Genomic DNA, 24,795 nt, shown 5'->3' on the forward strand with positions numbered 1-24,795 from the left:
TAAATCTCTTTAATCTGTCCTCTTCACTCCATCTCCACAGCCACTGCCCTGGCTCAGGTCTCATCATCTCATACCTTAACTCTCTCAGAGCTCTTGCTCTGGACATAGTTTCCCTGTTTCCAAATCATTTGCCACATTATAACCAGTGCCTAATACACAAAACTGACCAGGTCTCTCCCCTGCTTAAAGCCCTTATATAGCTCCCCATTGCCTATCGGACCTGGCATCCAAGCCTACCTCTCCAAGACTGAGCGCCAACATCCTGCTCCAACATTCAGGGCCTTCCTCATTATCTACTACACCAAACTCCTCATTGTCTCTAATACAAGCCAAGCAGCTCTCAGAATTATAGTCTTTACTGCTTTGGTTCCTGCTACCTGGAACACTGTTCCCATCCCAGCATCCCACCTCAACCCCTACCTCCTTCACTGCCTATGCATTCCTATCCATCCTTCGAGGCCCCCCAAAGCCTCTCCTGATTCCTCCAGGAAAACACTGTTTGCTCCCTGCCTTTTTAATCAGATTGCAAGCCAGGGCTGCGTCTTATTCATGGTTAATTCCCTAGGACCTAAACTGATGGGTTCCATTTAACTAAAATTCATATCAGGTGCTTCAAATTGTGAACAATCTTATCACAACCCAAAAAGAAACAGTTAAGGCACTGGGGGCTGCCAAGTGGTGAGGTGGGAGTAGGGATCATGAATATGCACATTTTAAAAACTGCTCCAGATCCTGAAGTAAGTGGTATTGGAGATTTTGAGAAACACTGGGTCACCCCAAAAATTCCTGGAAAAATAAAAATGTTTTCCCTTCCTAAGGTTTCCCCTGCTGCTGTTCCAGGTAAGAAAAAAATCAGACGGGTATTTCTGGGACCTAGTTGGGCTGGGAAACAAACCTAAATTCCAATACTGGCTCCGCCGCTAACGTGCTATGGGACCCTAACCCTCTCTGGGGCCTCTATTACTATCCCCTCCCCACCCCACCCCCGCCACCCCCATCAACTGTGTGTCCCTGAGGTAGTGACTGTCCCATTCTGAGCATCAGTTTCACCATCTTTTTCATTGGACGTCGCCAGCTCTGACGCTCTACAAGTTATGCATACCCGTAGCTCCCCACCGCTCCCCTCCTTCCCAAGGTCCGGTCCGCTTGGGTGCAGCCCACGAACTCCCACGCCAAGGCCGCCCTTACGCAGACCGCCCTTTCTCGGCCACCGTCCAGCTCCACAGGCACAGATCTCTTCCCCCGCCCCGCTCTTTAAGCATTGCGGGGCGGTCCGCGCAGGCGCACTGAGTCGCGCCAAGGCCCCGCCCCCTGAGCGCGGCTAACGGCGCAAGGGGCTTGAGTGTGGTGCGCTGCCGGACGACGGACGAGTAGGTTGGGGCGCGGCAACGGCGGCCGGCATGGGTCACGATTCCTTGGGAGGAAAGACGTGAGGGAGGGGTCTGGCGAGCGATTGGAACCCCGGAGGCCGGGAGATCTTGTGGCTCAAACCTGTCGCACGCACCGGGAAACTGGTGTCCAGTGAGGGGGTTGGGCTAGCGCGTGTTGATAGCAGAGTTTCCAGGTCTCTTACCTCTAGATCGAGCCGGCACTGGGGACACCGTGCCAGTCAGGGTAGAACCAGAGTTAAAGCAACAACAACTGGGAGCGTTTAGGACCAAACTTTGTCCAGAGTGGGAGCGAGCGGGCTGGTGAAGCGGGGCAGGCCTGGGCTTGCGACCGTGTCACTGCCTCGGGCTGCATGCAGGCACTGGCCTCGCCTTGAAGATAAAGTCCGACCGGATTTCCTGTGGGCGTTTTAAGGCTTTTCTCTCTGATTCATTAATCGTTCATTCATTTAGCATTCATTGAATACTAGGCGCCAGTAATAGGTAGAGAAGTGATCAAGACGAACAGGCCTGCGATACAGACAAGGATAAGTAATGGGCTGTAGAATCCCTGGGCGGAGAGGAACAAGGACAGCTTCCAAAACTAAATCGTGAACGCTGATCAGGAGTGGTGGGGAGTGTTCCAAAGAGAAAACAGCACGTGCCAAGGCCTGGAAGGGGAAGAGAGGCTGGTGTATCATGGTCACTGAAGATACTTCTCTCTGAATCTTAGTGCCCAAGGAAGAGAAGATGGTGATCCGGGCTAGGCAGCTAACAGTGGAGATGGAGAAAAATCAAGGAATTCAAAATACTGTATATTTAGGCAACAGAATCCACAGGATTTGGAGGGAATGAAATGTAGGAAAGAAGTACTACATACAAGGCTTGGGTACGTAGGTGGGGTTCATCGGAGGAGAAGCCAGTTTGTGGGGAGAAAACAAATTCTACTCTGGTTGTGTGAAGACTCCCAGGAAGCAGGTGGATATTCTAGTTTGAAGGTAGGAAAATACTGCTGTGAATATATAGATTTGAGCATCATCAGCAAATCAGAAATAAAGCCACAAAAAGGGTTGAGACTGTAGAATAAGAAAAGCGAAGGGCTCAGTTAGCATTTTTAATAGTGATTATTTTTATGCCTTATCTTTCTCCCTATCCCCAGTACCTAGCCAAGGACCTGGCATTAGATGCAAATCAATGTTTACCAACTAAACAAAAGCCCAGCAGCAGACAGAGATGTTGCAGTTTCAGAGTTGTGAAGAGATAGGGGCTAATGGAGGGTTTCATTGCTCTAATATCCAAGTAATGGGTTCTTGTTCAGGCTGTGCCACCAGGCTGCCATGTGACCTCTGACAGGTCTTCTCCACCTGTAAAGTGAGTACAACTAAAAAAAGGTCCCTTTATAGAGTTCCGAACATTGCTGAGAAATTTCACACAGATTTTTCTCATTTAATGCCCGCATGGCAACCTTACTTAAAAGGGAAGTAGTATCATTATGGACTCAAACCCAGGTCTAACTCCAGAACTAAGACTACACTCATCTATCTCTCAGTCAACAGGGATATTGTCAGGACCCTCCTGAGATCATTCTTTCAAAACATTGTGCTGAGGCTGGCAGACTTTCATAATTGTTCTAGCACCAGCTCTGTCATGCCAAGAGAGGGACTGAGCTGAATGTGATGGAGGTTACCTATCATTGTCTAACTCTCTTCCTGAGGACCACTGAGTTGGGCAGCCATGTTCTTAAAATTAAATTACAACAGGGCAGAATAAAATTAATGGTTGGTGTTTCCAGATTTTTATCCAGGTCTTAAACCCCCGAGGCCTGCTGCAAAATGAATGAGCATTAAGGTGTGAGTTGGTACACGTCTATGTGTTGCTGGGCAACCAGTCAGACTCCTCCTGCTATTATACTGGACACTTGGGTGTCACATCATGCTAATGTGTTTTCTCAAAAATATTTTCTGTCTTTTGGTGCTGTGGTGATAGCTGTCTATACATAGAGTGTAATCATTTCCTGCTTCTGGCTAGTATGATACTCATCTGCATTTCATGGTACTCCATGGTATTTCCCCCCACTTCCCATGTGATTTATTTGAAATTTGCTGACATGAATTGTTAGAGCTAAATGGGAAATTAATAATCTATTGTAGTGGTTCCTATCCCAGGAAATGTTGTTAAAAATACAGAGCTTCAACCCCTTCTACCTCCCTTCAGACTTCTTGAGTCAGAATCTCTTTGTTGGGGCCAAGGAATCTGTATTCTTTCCCATGCTCCCCAGAATGTTCAGCCAGGTTTGGAAATCATTGATCTACCCCATCCCCCTTGTTTTACAGGCAGGGAATCTGTAGCCGTGGAAGGGGAAAGAACTTACCCCAATCACATCTGATGTTGGTGCCAGTTTCTTTAATGAAGAGTATTGGGCTAGGAGCCCAGAGACATGAGTTCAAGTCCAGGCTTTGTCAGTCATTACCTAGGGCAAGTCATTTCACATCTCTGAGCCTATGCTTCCATACTGTGAGAATAATGCCATTGTGTTGGGAATCAAAAGAGAGAGTGGCAATGGAAATGCTTTGTCAAGCTTTCTGTTTTGTGCACATGGAAGTTGTTAAAAGCTGGAACCAGCCAGTGTTCACTCCCCTATACCACACTGTCCTTTCCAACAGAGGTCAGAGTCCTGCGGTGTTGGAAGGGTCACCAGCCAGTTTCAGTAGCTGTGGGGCCTCAGGCCATCTGTCACCAAGCTTTCCTCTCTCCATCTATTACAGGTGTTGGGATGGCCACCGGCTGGGAGAGCTTCTTGCAGGATGAACAGCAGCTGGAGGAGCTGGCACGGCAGGCTGTGGACCGGGCCCTGGCTGAGGGAGTGTTGCTGAGGACCTCACAGGAGCCCAGCTCCTCAGATGTAAGCCCCCTGCCCCTCCCCACAGCATTGACCACACTGCTCTGGATCCCACTGCCTACTGTCTGGTCCCTGCCAGGCCACGGGCAGCTCCTTTACAGCAGAGACCATATCTCCTTTGTATTATTATTCTCAATAACTAAAATTGATCTCTAGAAATATAAAGTAAAAAGCAGCATGCTAACATAATCAAATTTAAACGTGGGATTTGAAGTGTGACTTAGGCAAGTTACTTAACCCTTCTCAGCAGTTTCTTCAAATATAAAAAAGGATAATAATAGGACCTACCTCATTCAGTTGGTAAGAGAATTAGAAGATAATTCACCTAAAGCACTTTGCCCCATGAGCTATTATTTAAGACCCCCTCATCACACTATCTTCTGTTCAACTGGTTTGTGATATGTCCTTTCAGGTCTTTCTCTGTGCATTTATATACATAGATATGTGCATATAGAAATACATAGTTTTTTTTTAATTGGATTGTATATATTATTCTATGATGTGTTTTTGTTTTTCATTTAACAGTCTGTCTTAGAACTCTTTCTAATGCCTTCCATTAAGGTCAGCTTCATTCTAATGCATAGTATTCCAGGTATGGATATATCAGAGTTTATCTTTTCTCTACTGATGGCTATTTAGTTGATTTCTAATGTTTTTATGACTATAAATAGCACTACAGGAAACATCCATATATATGCCTATTTGGGCATCTCTGTGAGTGTTTTTCTAGGCTCGATACATAAAAGTAGAACTGCTGAGTCCAAACCACATCTTTTTAAAATCTCATCCTTTAAAAAAAAACTTTTTTATTTTGTGACTAGGTAGGACATTTTCATAGTTCAAATTCAAAGTTTACAGTTCAATCCTCCCTTCCTCATTCCCTTGCTACCCAGTTCTACTGCCATGAAGGCAGCCTGTGTATAGTGTTCTTGTTTATCCTTTCAGGTAGTTTATTCATATTAATAATTAAATATTAACAAGTAACAAGTAAATGTATTCCTTTTCTCACTTTTTTACACAAAGAAACATATTAGGCAAACACTTCTGTACTTTGTGCTTCATTCTTTTTCGTTTCTTTTAACTTAACAGTATACCTTAAGACTATTCATACTGGTGACTAAAGAGCTGCCAATATCTTTTTTTTTTTTTGAGACAGAGTCTGACTCTGTTGCCCAGGCTAGAGTGCCGTGGCATCAGCCTAGCTCACAGCAACCTCAAACTCCTGGGCTCAAGCAATCCTCCTGCCTCAGCCTCCCGAGTAGCTGGGAATACAGGCATGCGCCACCATGCCCAGCTAGTTTTTTCCATATATTTTTTTAGTTGTCCATATAATTTCTTTCTATTTTTAGTAGAGATGGAGTCTCACTCTTGCTCAGGCTGGTCTCGAACTCCTGAGCTAAAACCATCCACCCACCTCGGCCTCCCAGAGTGCTAGGATTACAGGCATGAGCCACCGCGCCCGGCCTGCCAATATCTTTTTTTACCCTACCACATTCTTTTTTTGTCTCCGTGTGCCCAGAACCTAGTACGAGCCTGGTGGATAGTCCAGGCTCAGTAAATGTTTGCTGAGGCCCAGATAAATGAGAATGGCTATCATCTAAGGCAGGCTGATGCTGTGGAAGGTCTACCTCTGGCTTGGGGAATAGAATTGCTTAGGTTGTGAACCTAGATTTTGTGAACTGCTTGTATGAATCTGAAATAAAGCATATTCCCTTCCAAATGTTTATTTCTTCTGCTAATCAGTAGGTGGTGTGTGAAGGTCTAATACTTGGTCTTTCTGGTAGTTAATGGAGTCCAGAAAATGTACACTCCTCAATGAGATTTCGAATCCAGAACAAAAGACAGGACATGTACATGCATGTGTGTGTGTGATTTCATTCCCAGTCTTTACCAGGTGCCTCCTCTATGCTGCACCATTCTAGGCAGTGAGGACAAAGAGGTGAGTCAGCCAGAGGCCCTATCCTGGAGCTTATGGGTCTAGATGGAGAATGTACCAAAGGACAAAATAATGTCAGTTCTATGATGAAACATAGGCAGTCTCCTGCACAATATTAGCTGTCATTTACTGAGTATTTACTACTTGCTGGGCGTCATTCTGAAAACTTTGAAATCACAGACTCATTTAATCCTCACCACAACAGAGACAAGGAAACCAAGACCCAGAGAGGTTAAGTAACTTGCCTGAGGTCATTTAAATGGTAGAATAATTGGCAGAGCCACAATTTGAACCAAAAGAGTTTGGCTCCAGAGTCTACGCTCTGAACATCCATGCTTTATTGCCTCTCCCAAGATACTGTATAGAACACTTGGGAGAAGGAATAATTCATTATGATTAGAGGATTGAGATGAGGGGTTCTATTTGAACTAGACCTCAGAATACAAATGGGGGGAAAGAACAGCATAGCAGGGGCACAAAAGTAGGAAAAGGCAAAAAATGTTGAAGGGAATGTGGCTGAAATGCAGGGCTCATAAGGGGATATAGTGGGAAAGAAGGGAGGCCAAAGTCAGACAGCCAAGAGTCTTTTTAGATATGGGCGGAGGAAGAGTGTGAACTTTATACTGTAGATTCGGGCTGCAAGCCAGCCATACACAGGCTGAATATTTGGCTCCTACAATGTTTAGGGAGTTAATGTATTTTTAACAATAGTTAATACATTCAAACGCATTTGAATTCAAATACATTTGAATAGGGTACAAAATTCAAAGAGTTATTCCAGATAAGGTAAGTCTTCCTCCAGCCACTATTCCCCTCCCTAGAGGCAAGCATTGTTAACAGTTTTTTAATCAGAACATTTTTAAAAAGTCAGAGCCAACAGGTAAAAAAATTATGAAATTAAAAAAAAAATCTAGTAACCCAACTTATATTGAAAAATTAGATCATCTGTCAATTCTGGCCCACTTTCCTGCACGGCAACAATCTGCTAGAGCAGAGTACTGGCTGCCCTCCTTAGATAAGATGCAAGTTGTTCTATTTGCCACCATTCCTATCACTCCCTGTTGTTTCCCTGACTACAAAGCAGAATTTTATTGTCATGCATATACTATAGTTTTAAGTAGTAGAATAATGTTATTCTCTGTTCATGTCTCTATCAAAAGTGTTTCAGCCTTTAGCCTGTGAACAGCAGAAGACAGCTATATACTATTGATCCTAAATCCAGGAGGGCATAATGAGTCCTGAAGACAGAGGCAGAGGGAAATCTTAGCAGAAAACCTCTTTTGAGAGTCTTTCAGGCCAGATGAGACTTGTTGGGGGAGGCAGAGTTCTGAGTTTAAAAGCCAAGGAAACGCCCCTGTAGTCTTCACACATGTACTTAGGGTATTAGGTCGCCCCTTATATAATCTGTAATAATTCCTATTCTAACTCATAAAGGCTTCAGGCTGAATTAACCTTATTCTCACAAATACCTTTCCTCAGTTTTTTTTATCTTAAAATACATACTGAGGCTGGGTTTGGTGGCATGCCTCTAGTCCCAACTACTCAGGAGGCTGAGGCAGGAGGATCACTTGAACCCAGGAGGTCAAGGCTGTAGTACACAATGATCATGCCTGTGAATAGCCACTGTACTCTAGCCTGAGCAACATCATAGTGAGATCTCATCTCTTAAAAAAAAAAAAAGATGTTGAGGAGGGTAATTTGGGAGTTACCTACCAAAATTTTAAAATGGATTTACCCTAATTACCTGACATTTTCACTTTTTAAAAATTTTTTATTTTTTTAAATTTTTTTTAGAGATGGGGTCTCATTCTGTTGCCCGGGCTGGAATGCAGTGGTGCAATCATAGCTCACTGTAACCTTGAACTCCTGGACTCAAGTAATGCTCCCAGCTCAGCCTCCCAAGTAGCTGAGACTATAGGCACATACCACCATGCTCAGCTAATTTTCTAAAACTTTTTTTAGAAACAAGATCTCACTATGTTCCCCAGGCTGGTCTTGAACTCCTGGGCTCAAGGGATCCTCCTGCCTTAGCCTTCCAAAGTGCTGGGTATGAGCCATCACGCCTGGCTTCATTTTTGCTTTTAGAAATTTAGAATTTATAGGCTTTCTCACATACAAAATACCTATAATAGAATGTATGTTCTGGGATACCCATTGAAGCATTGATGGTAATGGGGGGGGACTTAAATATTTATCAATAAAAGGCTAGAATCAATAAATTATGGTATAGCCAAAAGGTGAAATACTATACAGCCATTAAAAAGAATGAGAGTAGCCAGGAGCAGTGGCTCATGCCTGTAATCCTAGCACTCTGGGAAGTCAAGGTGGGAGGATCACTTGAGGTCTGGAGTTTGAGACCAGCCTGAGCAAGAGGGAGACCCCGGCTCTACTAAAAATACAAAAATTAGCCAGGCATGGTGGCACACACCTATAGTCCCAGGTACTAGGGAGACTGAGGCAGGAGGATTGCTTGAGCCCAGAGTTTGAGGTTGCAGTGAGCTAGGATGATGCCACTGCACTCTAGCCTGAGTGACAGAGCAAGATTCTGTCTCAAAAAAAAAGAATGAGAGTGTTTCATTTGAACATACAAGAAAATATTTCAAAAGCTAGGGACAGAACAATGTACAATATGCTGTGTGTGTAAAAAAAGAGAAAATATATATGTATACATATGTATCAGTATAAAGATGTCTGGAAGGATGTGTGAGACACTAGTCCACCATTTGCCTCTGGGGAGGAGAACTGGGTGCCTGGAGCCAGAATGGGAGTGAAACATACTTCTCACTATGTATTCTATGTCTCTTTTGAATTTTGTTTCATGTGTTCGTGTTATCTATTCAAAATAATAATATTTTTTAAATAAATATATAAATCCCAAGTTCTAACACCATAAACTCATACTATCATAATGGCAAACTGATATTAACTCAACGGTTAAACTCAGGAATGCTTCAGAATACAAGTCACTAGGTCATCTTATCATCTCTTACTCATGTTCTAAGTCACTTTTTCTTGGGAATCTCAGAATGTATTTCCACCTCTAAAAACAGTGTCCTAGATGGTATTTGGTTTTCTTGGATTTGTGTTAAAATCCAAAGAACCCACAATTTAGCTGAACTCTAGGCCTATTAACCTGAGTCACCATTTCTAACTCGGGGGGGGGGGTGGCGGGGAGGGGACCACTCCTGGCTTCTACTCAGGAGGCCATAGTTCACTTATGCTGTGGCCGTACCAGCAGAACTCTCTCTCTACCCAATCAAAAGGCAGAGGGACTGGTGTGTGAGCTCCTGACACATGGAGGGACTTGGGCTTGAATATTAACCATCTAGGAGCTGGTGTGTGTGTGTGTGTTGTTTAGTAACCATTCTGGTTCAAATCCCAGTATCACTTACCAGCTGAATATAATTTTGGACCTATCTTAGGTCCCTTATCTGTTAAGTATGGATAATAATATTATCTTCCTCACAGGATTAAATGATGAATCCATGTAAAGTATTTAAAATAGTGCGCTGTACATAGTATGTGTTCAATCATGTTTTGTGCCTTCTCTTTTTTTTAGAGACAGGGCCTTGCTCTGTCACCTAGGCTAGAGTGCAGTGGCATGATCATAGCTCAATGCAACCTCAAACTCCTGGGCTCAAGGGATCTTCCCCCCTCAGCCTCCCAAGTAGCTAGGACTACAAGTGCACACCACCATACCCAGCCAAATTTTTTTTTTTTTGCCGTGGCGTCAGCCTAGCTCACAGCAACCTCAGACTCCTGGACTCAAGCAATCCTACTGCCTCAGTCTCCCGAGTAGCTGGGACTACAGGCATGTGCCACCATGCCTGGCTAATTTTTTTATATATATATATATATATATATATATATATATGTTTTTTTTTTTTTTTTAGTTGTCCAGCTAATTTCTTTCTGTTTTTTTAGTAGAGACGGGGTCTCGCTCTTGCTCAGGCTGGTCTCGAACTCCTGAGCTCAAACGATCTGCCTGCCTCGGCCTCCCAAAGTGCTAGGATTACAGGCATCAGCCACTGCGCCCAGCCTCAGCCAATTTTTTTTTTAAGAGACAGCATCTTGCTATGTTGCCCAGGCTTGTCTTGAACTCCTGGCCTTAATTGATCCTCCCACCTTGGCCTCCCAAAATGCTAGGATTACAAGCCTGAGCCACCATGCCCAGTGGCTTCTCATTTTTTTAATTGTAAATATAAAATATCATAGAATCTGAAAGCTCTCTTTGTGTGCTTTCTTCTCTTCCCACCCCTCCCCAGGTAACTGCTAATCTGTAGTTGGTGTGTCCTCAATAAATTTAGGCCAGACTTTCATGGGGTTATGTTTGCAGGAAGACAACCCATTCACAGATGTTCTACCCCTGCCCCATTCTCTCTCCTTGATCAGGTGGTGAGCTATGCCCCATTCACGCTTTTCCCCTCAGTGGTCCCCAGTGCCCTGCTAGAGCAAGCCTATGCTGTGCAGATGGACTTCAACCTGCTAGTGGATGCTGTCAGCCAGAACTCTGCCTTCCTGGAGCAAACTCTCTCCAGGTACCAGGCGGTGAAGCATGGGGAGCCAGCAGTTGGTAGAACCAAGGGATGGGAAGACTGGGGAGCCACGAGGTGTTGCTATGTCAGCTGACTTGGTGGGGTGCAGGACAGAAGAAAGAAAAAGTAGTATGAGTCAGGAAAGCTGGCTTCTAATCCTGGCTCTACTACTTATTTACATGGCCTCAAGCAAGTCCCTTTCCTTCTCTAGGCCTCAGTTTCTTTACCTGAAAAATGGAGAGGTTGGCTTAAATCTAAGGTCCCTTTCATTGTTAACATTCTGTGAGATGTGACCTCTTCCTCTGAAGATTGATATTTCCATTTGTAATTAGGGAAAGTCAGGCTAGTTTTGGAGGAAAACAGAGAATAGGGAAGATTATTTGGTTTAAATTCATACGTCCATTTCTCCTAAGCAGTGACCTTTTCTTGTCACCTCAGGCCTCTCATCTTTGGGTGGGATGGGGTGCAGACTGGGCCACACCAATTCTTTAGTTTATAATTAAATATATATAAATGTTGAGCATCCCTAAACCAAAAATCCAAAATCTGAAAATTTTTGAGCACCAACATGCTCTCATAGAGGAGGAGGAGGGGAAGACTTGTCCTGGGAGGTCCCAGATTGTAAGAGAAGCTATGGAGAGTTAGTGTTAGGTCAACCAGAAAGCTTACCAGCCATCAGAACTATTCAAGTATAGAAAAGTTATAGCACATGTCATTTATTAGTTCTTCTTGGGACCAGATACTATGTTCAATGCTTTGAATGTAATACCTCATTTACTCTTCACCACAACTCTATGATATAAACCTAATTATTTTCCTCTTGATTTTACAGACAAGCAAACTGAGACACAGAAGGGTGAAATGATTCCCTGAGGTTGCCTCGTAGTAAGTGGTAGAGCTGGGATTTGAACCAAGGTCATCTGGCTCTAGAGCTGGATTCTTAATCACTATTCTCTACCAGATTGGGGTGGATTTTCAAATTTTGGCTAGTAGATCCAGAGAGGATTCATGAGTCAGTGAATGGGGGTGGGACTCCTTGACTTTAAGGTCCCATGAAGCCTGGAAAATGTTCTCTGTTTTCTCCTCTAGCACCATCAAAAGGGATGACTTTACTGCTCGTCTCTTTGATATCTACAAGCAAGTCCTGAAAGAGGGCATTGCCCAGGTAACCATTCCCAGCCCCTGCCCAGTCTGAAACCTGCCCCTCCCATCTCTTGTGTGTGTGTGTGTTTGCCTTTTTTTTTTTTTTTTTTTTTTACCAGAAGAATTTGGCCCAGGCCCTGAGCTTATGGGAATCTGCCTCTCACTGGTCCCCAATGGATTTGTACAACCCAGTGACCAATCCTGGGATGGCCAGAAGAATGATCCCACTGGGTCTGGGCATGGTAGCTGGTACCTCTAATCTATACATAGAGTTCATGGTACCTGTCTGCTCTGTGGCTAGGCCCTCAGAGTCAGCCCTTGGGCAGATGGCCTCAGCCTTCAGTTTTCCCCACAGACTGTGTTCCTGGGCCTGAACCGCTCAGACTACATGTTCCAGCGCAGCGCAGATGGCTCCCCAGCCCTGAAACAGATTGAAATCAACACCATCTCTGCCAGCTTTGGGGGCCTGGCCTCCCGGACCCCAGCCGTGCATCGGTGGGTCCCTTGGGCAGCCCCAGGCATACCTGTGGGGTGATGGGTCTACAATCACTCACTGGGCCAGGGATTTCCAACTATGACTGCCTTCTTGGGCTCTGGGTCAGATGTTTCCGCCCATAGCAAGTTTGTACTTATAATCACATCCTTGATATGTCAGAGAGAAAGGGGACCTCATGGCTCATCTAATCCTGTCCCTTCATTGTTCAAATTTGTGTTCCAAGCAGAGAGAACAGTATCTCTAAGAGCCCTGGGGTGAGAAAGAACTTGACATGTTTGAGGGCTGAAAGGAGGTCAGAATCCAAGGCAGAGAGAGGAATGCAAGGGCTTCCATCTGAGTGCTGGGCCCTAGTAGCATCCACTTCTAGACAACAGTAATGCTCCAGGTTGCAATGATTCCAGATGGTCTGCAGTAGGATTCCAGACAGCACCTGGGGGCCGAGGGTAGGGGCTCCAGCTCAGTGGGAGGCTAGGATGGGGTGGGCTGGGGATACAGGTTTTCAGGACTCCTCTGGGCATGTATACCAGAGGCCAGGGTTAGGGCAGCCCAGCATAATTCCAGCCTGAAGTGGATCTTCCAGGAGTGTGATGGTAAGATGGTTTTTAGTACTTAGCTGATCCTCAGAGTAATGTTCCTATAAGTATCTGTGAGGTCATGGGCAGAGGGGGGTCTTTAGGTCCATCCAGTTATTGAACAGCTGTCTCTCTTCCAACAGATATGTTCTCAACGTACTGAGGAAGACCAAAGAAGCTGCCAAGATCCTCTCCAACAATCCCAGCATGGGACTGGCCATGGGAATTGCCAAAGCCTGGGAGCTCTACGGCTCAGCCAAGTAAGGGTGTGAAAAAGTGGCAATAGTATCCTGCTTTAGATTCAGCATTCATGGGTGCAGCAACTTCTTCTTTGCCTGACATCATTAGGGAATAAGGGGATTTTTCTAGGAATGGAAACTTACACCTTTAAGTGCCAAAATTATTCTAATAGAGTTTTGGGCTTCCTTCTTAAATAAGAGATGCTGACTATAACCTTTTCTTGTTGACTGTAGGTCATGATTATGACTGTCAGGAATTGCATCTTGCTGTAATGCAGCAGTGCTACCTGGGTTACAGAGGCTGTTTGCCTACACTAACGACTCTGACTGCTGGGGGTTAAGTTCTCATTCATTTTCTTCATAGCTTTCCTGCCTGCTTCCCAGTTATCAGGTCTTACTTTTTACTGCTGTCAGTGTGTTTGAATTTGGAATCCTCCACTCCCATCCCCATACCTCCTTCTGATTTGCTGTGGATTGGGAAAGCAAATGATGCAGGTTTTTACGATCGTGTCTAAAGAGTGTGAGGGCCTCTTTGATGAGTAAGTGCGTAAGCTTTGACTTAGGAATTTTAAGGTGTCCATTTTAACTGCTTAGAGACATTTTTTGCTTCCTTCCTATTTCTTAACCATGTTCCAGATATGTAAAGATATTAGGTAAGTGACTTCTAGATAATCAAGGGGCCACTGTTAGTATTACTATTAGTATTAACAGTTATTGCAATGTTGATAGAGCATTAGTAGCCCTTAATAAGCACTTACTAGTGTCACACCTTGGGCTAAGCTCTTTACAAACAGGATCTCATTGAATCCTCATAATAAACTCTGAAATAGGTACTATTCACTTCCCTCATTTTACAGATGAAGAAACAGGTTCTGAGAAGAGAAGTTAAAGGTCAACCAGTGAGTTGATGACAGACCCAGAGTCCATGTCCCTCCAAAACCTGCATTCTTAATCATGCTATTGTCTCCAAGAGAGCCTCTTTGGGCTTGCTAAGCCTCACTAAGACCTAAGAAACCTCAGACTCTGAGCATTTAGAAGTCATCAGACAAATACGCTTTTAAGTAGAACTCTTGGCTAGGTTGTATTTTAAGAGAGTGAAGCCAGAGGATGGGTCAGCTGGGGAACTGCTGACAGACAAAGCTGCAGAGGGTTTCACCTGCCAGCCTGTGAATAACATGGAGAGAAAATACTCGTGTGCCCAGAATTAGGCACTGGAAGGTAGGAGCTGTGTGGTACCTGGGCTAGAACTGGCTTCCCCCATTGTGAGAGTTAGATAGGCTCTTCTGCTGACCCAGCACATGACCCAGTGTGAGCCACCACGCCCAGCCAGTACTTTCAATAATAGTAATAGCCACCATTTACCATTTAACAAGTACTAGTTTTATTTTATAAAAGAGTAAACTGAGGCTCAGAGAGGTTGAATAACTTGCCCAAAGTTACATAACTAGTAAGTTTAGAATTCATCTGCCTCTAAAGCCCGTGTTCTCTGTACTACCCTGTTCTGCCTCTAAGAGATATGGTCCGATAGTATAGTCTGAAAAACTGCACTTGTAAAACAGATTAGTTTTTATCAATTATCTCATGATTTTTAAGATTTGTTTAAAAGAAAGTCTAGAAAATGAATTATGATTTCAATTTAAGCAAATGTTTTTAAAACATAGGGTCTGTGGTTAGTTAGAATGAGTAGAAAATAAGAAAAGAGAATTCTTGGTGATAAAGTTTGGGAACTGTGATCTTTTTAATACCCTTATTTTATAGATGAGAAAATCAGGGCCCAAGGAAAGAAACTTAACTGCCCAAGCACACACTACAAGTCACTGGCAGAGCCAGGACTAGGACTCAAAGGTCCTCACTCCCAGCCAGCATGCTGTTGCCAGTTCACTTTCCTTAGCTGACAGTTTTCCTAGTCCTACTCCCAACAGACTGCTCAGAACTGAAGGCAGGAGTAGGTAGAATATGTTTTTTAGGTTTGGCTCCAATTGTTTGGCAGATGGCAGGCTGACTTAATTGGCGAGGACATGCAGTTCTACTTTAACCTACAGCCTCCAGCCTTCCTCCTCCGCCTCTTCTTGGAGGTGGGCCAACCTGGGCCAGGTGCCACTCTCCCACACACACACCCGCTCATGAGCAAAGCAGTTTGGCTACAAAGTGAAGAGCAGGGCCATTGGCCCTCAGCAAACTCTCAGGTCAAGATGACTTGTGAGAGCACCACTTCTCGCTTGTCTCTCAGACACCCAACTCAAAATCAGACTCAGCTTAATGTCATATCTGACCTCATGAGATTTCAGGCAGGCTGGCAGAGAGGGCTTACTAGGACCTGTATTTTGGCTAAATGGAAAGGAGTCAGGCAAACAGTTTAGTCCAAGAGGTTCAGCTAAGGTAAGGAGAACCAGAGACAAACAGACAAAGGGCAAGTATAGGAGGTCAGGAATACAGTTAGAATCCTAAGCCAAAGTTTGGGCTTCTAAGGGTCTCAGCAAGAAGCCACAGGCAGGCCAGGCGAGGTGGCTCACGCCTATAATCCCAGCACTGTGGGAGGCCAAGGCAGCTGGATCGTTTGAGCTCAGGAGTTCGAGACCAGCCTGAGCAAGAGCGAGACCCCATCTCTACTAAAAATAGAAAGAAATTATATGGACAACTAAAAAAAAAATATATATATATATATATATATATATATACAGAAAAAATTAGCTGGGCATGGTGGCACATGCCTGTAGTCCCAGCTACTTGGGAGGCTGAGGCAGGAGGATTGCTTGAGCCCTGGAGTTTGAGGTTGCTGTGAGCTAGCCTGATGCCATGGCACTCTAGCCTGGGCAACACAGTGAGACTCTGTCTCAAAAAAAAAAAAAAAAAAAAAAGAAGCCACAGGCAGAAAGCAGCACAGCGATAGCAAAAATGGAGTTTGCCCTAAGAGTCTGCTGGGGGACTGGATCTATCTTTGACAACTGAAAATATCTTAGCTGGCAACCAAACAGACAGTTCTCTGGCATAAGCTTTTCCCTGAGTCCTGAAGCCCTTGCTTCTTTAAGAAAAACACATGGATTAACAGAGAAGAGGAGGCCAGGTAAGCCCCTGTGATCCTATTAATACTGTGAGACCAAATGTGACCCTGTATATATCACAGAAATGTTGGGAGGCCCCAGGAGATAATGCCTTATTTATAGTTGGCCCTATAGGTTTCTGTAGGGTTCCATTTAGCTGATCCAGTGTTTCATGCACAATCTACACTCTTTTATTATATCCTTTACAGTCTAGTATTAGAGCCATTAGCCCCCGACCCCCTGCATTGTTCTTTACAAAATATTCTTCAATAGTCCCACCTGTTTATTCTTCCAGAAAGACTTTAGAATAATTATATTGAGTTCTAAGAAAAAGTCCTCTTGGGGTTTTGAGATGGTTTTAAATCTAAACTTTAATTTGCACAGAAAATTGACATCATTATAACAGTTCACGTTCCCACTGGAGAAGAGGCAGAGACATCTCTATTTTTTCAAGTCTTCAATTTTCAGGAGATGTGTTATAGCTTCAGGTATCTAAACCTTAGGCAATCCTGAGTTGAGGGAACATCTGCTCTTTCAGGGAAGCTGTATTCTTATTCTGATTCCTGAAAGGGGTGGCACAAGGAAGGACAAATTCTGTAACAGCCTTGGGCCACCTGTGCTCTTTCCCCAGTGCTCTGGTGCTACTGATTGCTCAAGAGAAGGAAAGGAATATATTTGACCAGCGTGCCATAGAGAATGAGCTACTGGGCAAGTAAGTAAAGGAAGAGGGACCTCCAGGTGTGGCCCCAGGATTGGAGAGGGTCGCTCAAAACATAGCATCCACTCCCTCTGCCCATCTTTCCCAGGAACATCCACACGATCCGGCGAAGATTTGAAGATATCTGTGAAAAGGGGTCTCTGGACCAAGACCGAAGGCTGTTTGTGTAAGAAGCATTCCCAAGGACCCAATAGAAGGCTGGTTTATGAAACTCATCCTGCCACCCTCTTCCCCCAAAGGATCCTTTCTTCTGGGAGATGTGATGATTGCTTCCTTTTCTCATTTCTGAAATATCTCATCCTCTCAGGAAATTTTGGAGAAGGCCAGCCAAGCTGTGCTTCTAAAGGATTTTATCAGAGTTGTTGACATGCTAGATAAAGGCCACCTTAAAGATGACCTTGGTTTTCATATGCCCCTAAGCTCCCAAAAGTTTTCTTGCCCCTCTTAGTGGCAGGCCAAGTCAGGCCCGAGCAGTTGAGCCAGGCAGTAAGAGAGGAAGAGGAGCAGCCAGCTCATTCTGTGATTGATCTGGATGCTACTCTCTGAGCTTAGGCCTGGATTTGTGTTCCAAGCCAGACCCTCCCCTTCCCTCCAGGAGCTACCAGCAGGTAGCTTTAAGTGCCACATGTTTGGGTAGCATTGCAGCACACATATTTAGACCTAGAACTTTGTGATTATTAAAATTAAGACCCTCCATTGAATTTCACAATAGCACTTATTATTTTTCAAAATGTGCTTTTATCACAAGAAAACAAAGTAGTTAATTTACTTTCCAAATAAACCAGGTAATATCAAATAGGTCAAAGAAAAGGGAAAGAAATTTAAAAAGACAGTCTGTGTCTTAACTAGACGCATAATTTCGCATCTCCTTTGCATTTCTACCTTCACCTTTGCCATTTTAAAAAATCTTAGCCGGGGCCCGGCGCGGTGGCTCACGCCTGTAATCCTAGCACTCTGGGAGGCCGAGGCGGGTGGATCGCTCGAGGTCAGGAGTTCAAGCCCAGCCTGAGCAAGAGCGAGACCCCCATCTCTACTAAAAATAGAAAGAAATTATATGGACAACTAAAAATATATATAGAAAAAATTAGCCGGGCATGGTGGTGCATGCCTGTAGTCCCAGCTACTCGGGAGGCTGAGGCAGTAGGATCGCTTAAGCCCAGGAGTTTGAGGTTGCTGTGAGCTAGGCTGACGCCACAGCACTCACTCTAGCCCGGGCAACAGAGCGAGACTCTGTCTCAAAAAAAAAAAAAAAATCGTAGCCGGGTTTCAACTACTTTAAGCAGTGGAAATACAAGTGTGTTTTGCTAAGCATGGCAATGTGATTCTGTTGCTCAGTAATTTCAAGCCCACATTTTTTGAATTTACCTAATTTGATTCTGGTTACCTTCTTGTTTCCCATCTGGCCTTGCTGAATGACTCTACATCTGGAATATTCTAAAGTATTCCTTACTGCACACCTCTGTGTTTTTAGTGGAAGCATTGGTAGTGGGGTATCTACTTTCACTGGTTCCAGTGAACCCCTGATCAGGCTCCTCCTGTGGACTGACTTTCAGAAAAGCCAAATTCATTTTGATGTACCATGAAATAGATTAAACCAGTGAACATATATAATTAATAATTTAACACAGCAGCTTTCTCCATCCTATATTCTAGGGAGGGCCAGGAAGTTGCTGTGGTTTACTTCCGGGATGGCTACATGCCGAGTCAGTACAATCTACAGGTTGGTATTTTCTGTTAGAGCATTCTTTGCCTCCTGGGACCCACCAGAACTCCACAGAGACCCAGTTCAGGCGTCACAACAACCTGGGTTTTTGTCTTGAGTCCTAGATTCAGTTCTTCCTCAGGGAACTTGCTGCTGGAACCTCCTATCCTCCTGTAAGCTTTTTGCTACCTCTCACTCTATATACACCTTGTCTTCAAGAATCTGAATCCTTAGGAATCCACAGTGCTTCAGCCACTCACACTGTTTCCAGAGATATGGTGGTAAATATTTAACCATCTTTCTAAGGGGAAAGAGCCCTGGCTTGTAGTACTTGCTGATTTCTATAGTGTAAACCCTCCCACATGGCAAATTCTGAGCTACCCCTCATAATGTCTCTGAACATAGAGTTGTGAAGAGATGGACGCAATCAGCCTTGCTAGTTGATGCAAGCCAATTCCAGCACACTGCTGACCGTTTTCTTTCTGCCAACTCTTACCTGTTTTTTATCTGAATCAGAAAGTTTTTATTGTCTGCTCATTCACGTTAATGAGTCATGTCACCTTATCTTGCTATCCTACCATGTATGTAGTTTCAGAATTACTTTCCTCATCCAATATTTCATTTAACCCTTACAACCACACAGTAAGACATATAATTATCCCCATTATACAGATGGAGAAAACTAAGGTTTCGAGAGATGTGGAGGCTTGTCTAAGATCTCACAGGAAGTTCCCAGGCTTTCTGACTCTCAGGCTGATGGTATTCCCAGTATGCCATTCTTCTCTCCTGCTCCTAACATCCACACCATGGAAAGGCTAAGCTCTGCTTTCAGTTGGGAAAAGGTAAAGAGGAAATAAGTTAGGAAATACCATGGGCAGTGAGCTGCTTGGGGTCATGAACCTGACTCTGCCTCTGTGTGACCATAGGCAGGTTCCTGACCATCTCTGGGTCTGAGGGAGGAACTGAGGGAGCTCCTTCCAAGTCCATAATTCATCTAGGATTCCCCCTAGCATTGAGCAGCTTTATAGGGGGAGCTCTACAGAGATTACAGCTCTATAGAAGGCCCTTTCCTCTATAGCAGTGGTGGGAACTTGTTGACTAGAGAAGAAGAAACTGTCTATTGGGAAAATGAATCCAGATTTCAAGACAGGACAAAGAAAACTTAAAGGGAGAATAGGCTGAGCAAACAAGGAAGGAAAGTAGCATATAAGGAGGTAGACATTTTCAGGGAACTGAGAAGTTCAGACCAGGTTTAGACATGGAGACAGATCTGCAAGGCTTAGTGACTTGCTAGGTGACCCTGGGAAAGTCCCTGCTCATCTTTGGTTTTGCTTTCCCTGCTTCTAATATAATGGGGTACTTCCCTGGGTTTATCTTTGATATTCTGGGTACCTGTGACCCTGCCTGGAACACCAGACTAGTAGCCACTAGTAGGTGGCTGGGGTTATTGGTGAAGATCAGGTAAAGGTTCTGCAGGTGGACCGATTGTATTAAAGGACAGCATTGGGTAGGTAGGTTGCTCCTCAGGCCATAGCCTTGATCTTGCTATGGGCAGTTTGCTGTGATCTGGAGCCAAGAACAGACTGTCTCCCTAATGCCTGAGAATGGGAACCATAGCAGTGAGGCATGATCCTCTGCTGTTTCCCTGCCTCTTACACCCTCAGCTCCTGGCACAACAGACCATTCATCCTGTGATCACCTATATGCAGGCCTTTGCTCTTACTATATTAGCCTGAGTGCCCCTTCTCCACTGCGTCTCACCTGTCAAACTCTACCTATCCTTTAGGACTCCACTCAAATTTCACCTCCTTCAGCAATAATAACAAATATTTTGTGTTAGACACTGAGGATGCAACAGAAAAGGCAAACAACAAGAGTCCTATCCTTATGGAGCTCACAGTCTGGTCGTGGATATGGGAATCAGAAAGTAAACAAAAATAGGGAAGTGTTTGGGGGGGGTTGTTTTGTTTTTAGTTTTGGATAATTGCTTTGAATGAAACAATAGGGTAAAAAGAGAATTATGGGAAACCCATGTTAAATAGGGTGGTTAAGGAAGACTTCTCTGAAAAGGTGATTTTGAGCTAAGACTTAAGGATCAGAAGGATCCAACTATCCATGGAAAAATCCAAAATGAAGGAAATTTCAGGCAGAGGGAAAAGGAATAAAGGCCCCGAGGAGGGATTGATGTTTGTGATTTGAGGAATGATAGGTGTGTGGCTAGAATGTGGGAGTGGTGGGGGAGGGGGAGGGGGAATGGCATGGTACAAGGTTCAAAAGGTGGACAAGAGCCAGATCCTGCAGGGTCTTGTAGGCTGTGGTAAGGAGTTAGGATTTTATTTGGAATTCAGTAGGAAGCCGAGCTCATAAACAAACATACTCATCAATTTTTCTACACCCTTATACCTTTTATCATTTCCCCTTTTAGTTATAGTTATGTATCATTGTGCTAGACTGTGAGCCCCCCAAAGGCAATAATCCCAGAGATTGGGAGAGGTCACACCTGCCTCACAAGGATATTGCAGTGATCCTGGGTGATAAGGAATGTGAAGATATAAAACATGGCACCTGATGGATGTTTGGTAAAGGTAAATTGAAGTGAAATAAAGTAGAATTCCTTTTGCCTTCCTCCCTCCACAGAACTGGGAAGCACGCCTGCTGCTGGAGAGGTCACGTGCTGTCAAGTGCCCAGACATTGCCACTCAGCTGGCTGGGACTAAGAAGGTGCAGCAGGAGCTGAGCAGGGTGGGCATGCTGGAGGTGTTGCTCCCTGGCCAGCCTGAGGCTGTGGCCCGCCTCCGTGCCACCTTTGCTGGCCTCTACTCACTGGACATGGTATGTGAGCAGCCCATTTCTCCTACCACAGGCCTCCTAGGTGACAGAGACCTGGAGCCCAATGTGTTGGGGAGGCTAGAGCTGGCACTGACTGTGGCTGGCATTTGTGACTTGGGTTGGTTTTGCTCTGAAGAACTAGAGCCCTGGGGAAAGGGGCAGCCTCATAATGGGAGGACAGAGGCTGGAATCCATTATAAGCTTCCTCAGCAAAGGTAGAGATGAAGGTGGCAACCAGGGGAAGGGACTAAGGCAGACAGCAAGAATTGAAGAATGTACCTACTTTAAAGGCCACCTGCTGCAGAGCCCTGAGCTGTTGCCAGAGAAAGGCCTGTTCTCACTACATTTGCTGCTGCAGGGGGTTTGCTGGGGGTCACATACAGATAGTAGCATTAGCCTAAAGTAACTTACAGCTGTTCCCCTTCCTGTTCTTCCTCTGATGCCGCTCTGCACAACCAACAGGACCTCAATCCTTGCCTCCTTAGCCTTGAAACTGCTGGTAACTGCTTTCTGCCTCCTGCCAGGGTGAAGAAGGGGACCAGGCCATCACTGAGGCCCTTGCTGCTCCTAGCCAGTTTGTGCTAAAGCCCCAGAGAGAGGGTGGAGGTAGGTGGATCTCCCTCTGCAGGGCTGCTCAATGAAAGGGGCTAATAGGCTATCACCGGTGCTTACCACCATTTGCTATGGGCACAGCCCCAGGCATGGGGGTACTAGGGGAATTGGTACAGGTCCCTCCTTGGACAGTATCCCCCGAGACTCTGTGACCAAGTGCTGTGGAGCACAGAGAACTCTGATTAACCAGCACTGAAGAGTTTGAATAAGTTTAGTCTGGGGTGCCTGTGGGTAAATTGTTGGGAAGCAGGGTAGGGGCATATCAGGAGGTTGAAGAGAATATGTGTGTCTTTCTGCCTAGTTTGAAACTCCTTGAGGGCAGGGATTATGTCTGCTTCACAGACTCAGAGGAGATGATTTTTTAACTTGGATTTAAGGGGTTTGTAGGAGTTTCCCAGGTGGAAAAGGGGAAGAGCATTCCATACAGAAGGAACAACCTTAAGCAAAGGCACTGGGCCATGAATGCATGGTATGTTTGGAGATTAATGAGAAACTGGTGAGGCTAGAGAGGGAGATGGCAGGAGGCAGGGATTTGGTCTGTAAAAGATGGTTTGAGACCTTATTATAAAGGGCACTGAATATATGGTAAAAACAATTGAATTTTATCCTAAGAGTAGTGGGAAGCCATTAGAGAGTTTTAAGCAGGGAAGGGACACATGATTCATCCAGAATTCAAGTTGTTAGCAGTGGTAGGAACTTGCAAAACTTACAATGTTTCAGTCATTGTAGAAGATGTCCTGGAATGAAGGGAGACATTGGTGGCAGAGAGACCATGGAGGCGGCTGGCACAGTCGTCCAGAATAGCAATGTAGAGGCCTGGTCTAGGGCGATAAATTTGGAGCACAGACTGGAGAGACATGTCCAAGTTAGTGCCAAAGGTAATGGAGAGGGAGGAGTTAAGAATGATTCAGGGATGCCTTTTGCCTGATTGAGAGTAGGAAGATCTAGGAGGCGCAGGTTCAGGCAGAAGTAATAAGTTTTGTTTGGACATGTTGAGTTTGTTTGGGGGGCTCATGGGACATTCCTGTGATGTCTAGAGCAGGGAGCATAAGTTAAATATTTGGGAGCTAATAATTTATAGAGTATAGATAGAGCCTTGAGAATGGAAGAGATCTCCCTGAAAAAAGATACATGGAGGAGAGAGCAAGGGTGGAGGACCAATTCCCAGGGAACCCCAACATTTAAGAGGAGAAAGAGCCAGTACTAGAGGCTGAATAGGAATAGCTATAGACAAAAAGGAGGAGAAGCAAGGCAGGACAGTGTGGTGGAAGCTGTGTTCACTTGCATGAATAAGGGTTCTCCTCTCAAGGTGACCTTCCCTCCTTGGGAGTCAGATGTGCCCTGGGCTTCACTGAGCTGGTTCCAGGAACTGAGGCTGCTGACTGGCCCACATGGCCCCAGAAGTGAGGGCATGGGGTAGAGGAGGTAAGCAGACGGTCCAGGGTGACTGGCCAGTTTAATTGCAGGTAACAACCTGTATGGAGAGAATATGGTGCAGGCCCTGGAGCAGCTGAAGGACAGTGAGGAGAGAGCCTCCTACATCCTCATGGAGAAAATCGAACCTGAACCTTTTGGGAATTGCCTGCTGCGGCCTGGTAGCCCTGCCCGAGTGGTCCAGTGCGTCTCAGAGCTGGGCATCTTTGGGGTCTATGTCAGGTGAGCCACTCAGAAGGAGCTCCTTCCACTACCTCCTTGTAAGAGTGTCAGCCAAGCGAGCCTAGAGGGAACACTGGACAGAATCTGGAATCCGGGGCTTCAGTCTCAGCTCTACCAATCCCTAGGTTTGTTACCTGTTTTCCTACTATTAAATGAAGTCAAGGACCTAAGACCTGCCCACCTCACAGGGCTATGAAAAGAAGCCCAGATGAGAAGTGCTTTGGAACTACAAAGGAAATTTTGGGTAGTACCAAGGGGACTGAGAAAATATGGCCTGACAATCCAGGACTAGAAAGAGTCCAGGGAGGAAGAGAGACTCTAAAGTCCTAGCAATTTCTTGGATGTAGTCAGTTACCCATGTACTGCTTGGCTGGGACCAGGGAAGGTCCTGGGTTTGGGCTGAGTCCAGGTGATGTTGTCTGTCTCCTGCTCACATGTCTATAGGCAGGGAAAGACACTTGTGATGAACAAGCATGTGGGGCATCTACTTCGAACCAAAGCCATCGAGCATGCAGATGGTGGTGTGGCAGCAGGAGTGGCAGTCCTGGACAACCCATACCCTGTGTGAAGGCACAACCAGACCGGCTCAGACTTCACTCAAGAGACCTCCTATTCCCTGTACTTGTCATTCCTCTCCTATCCCTCTCCAGGGGCTGCCCTCAGGGAAGGGTAAATGCTGGAACCTTCCCCCAGCATTCCATCTGAGGACAATAAAAGCTCTATTTCCCTTAGATGAGATCTAGAGGCCCCCAAATCCTTGGGATGTGGGTATAGCTGAAGGGAAGCTGTTCTGAGGTAAAGGTCCATAAACCCTGCCCCACTCCTGTCAGCCTCTCATCAGCCTTTTCAGCGAGTTCCAGTGCCTGACTTGGGACAGGACCAAGTGGTGGGAGGAGAGGGAGTGGAGGGGCATAGCCTTTCCCCAACTCTGCTTTAAATAAAACTGCATTGCTGATTCAGTGATTCCTTGCTTTGTGCATAGAGGGGAGGGGGGAGCTATAATCTAGGTCAGCCCACTTAAGGTGGATTGAAGCAGGGGAGGTAACTGGG

The 24,795-nt window shown here is 45.2% G+C and overlaps 2 protein-coding genes across 4 annotated transcripts in view; one reads left to right on the forward strand and one right to left on the reverse strand.

Moving 5' to 3' along the window:
- The window catches only part of MYH7B (myosin heavy chain 7B), a 38,726-nt gene extending 37,127 nt beyond the window's left edge, over positions 1-1,599 (reverse strand). The window contains exon 1 of the mRNA XM_069496314.1: positions 1,574-1,599. The gene's annotated coding sequence lies outside the window, so the exon portion shown is untranslated. The remainder of the gene's footprint in view (positions 1-1,573) is intronic.
- Positions 1,305-24,693, forward strand: GSS (glutathione synthetase). Of its 3 annotated transcripts, none has more exons than XM_069496315.1 (13): positions 1,305-1,370; positions 4,133-4,269; positions 10,595-10,740; positions 11,827-11,902; positions 12,236-12,375; positions 13,092-13,208; positions 16,860-16,940; positions 17,035-17,112; positions 18,600-18,666; positions 21,286-21,480; positions 22,002-22,083; positions 23,556-23,745; positions 24,190-24,693. In XM_069496315.1, the coding sequence occupies exons 2-13, from the start codon at positions 4,141-4,143 to the stop codon at positions 24,311-24,313; spliced, it is 1,425 nt and encodes a 474-aa protein (XP_069352416.1). In that variant the 5' UTR covers positions 1,305-1,370; positions 4,133-4,140; the 3' UTR covers positions 24,314-24,693. The 3 variants fall into 3 exon arrangements, with proteins under 3 accessions (XP_069352416.1, XP_069352417.1, XP_069352418.1); XM_069496316.1 differs by lacking the exon at positions 1,305-1,370 and adding an exon at positions 2,304-2,365; XM_069496317.1 differs by lacking the exon at positions 1,305-1,370 and having other exon boundaries at positions 4,214-4,269; positions 10,632-10,740.
- Positions 24,694-24,795: the final 102 nt, after the last annotated feature.

The sequence above is a fragment of the Eulemur rufifrons genome, chromosome 20 (assembly GCF_041146395.1).
Source record: "Eulemur rufifrons isolate Redbay chromosome 20, OSU_ERuf_1, whole genome shotgun sequence".
In the NCBI taxonomy this organism is placed as follows: Eukaryota; Metazoa; Chordata; class Mammalia; order Primates; family Lemuridae; genus Eulemur; species Eulemur rufifrons.

What these genes read in the sequence shown, in the direction of transcription:
- GSS (XM_069496315.1), top strand. Translation starts at nt 4,141, where the DNA reads ATGGCCACCGGCTGGGAGAGCTTCTTGCAGGATGAACAGCAGCTGGAG. An exon ending in GAGAATGAGCTACTGGGCAA is followed by an intron (nt 16,941 to 17,034) that starts GTAAGTAAAGGA and finishes CATCTTTCCCAG; the next exon opens with GAACATCCACACGATCCGGC. An exon ending in ATCTTTGGGGTCTATGTCAG is followed by an intron (nt 23,746 to 24,189) that starts GTGAGCCACTCA and finishes ACATGTCTATAG; the next exon opens with GCAGGGAAAGACACTTGTGA.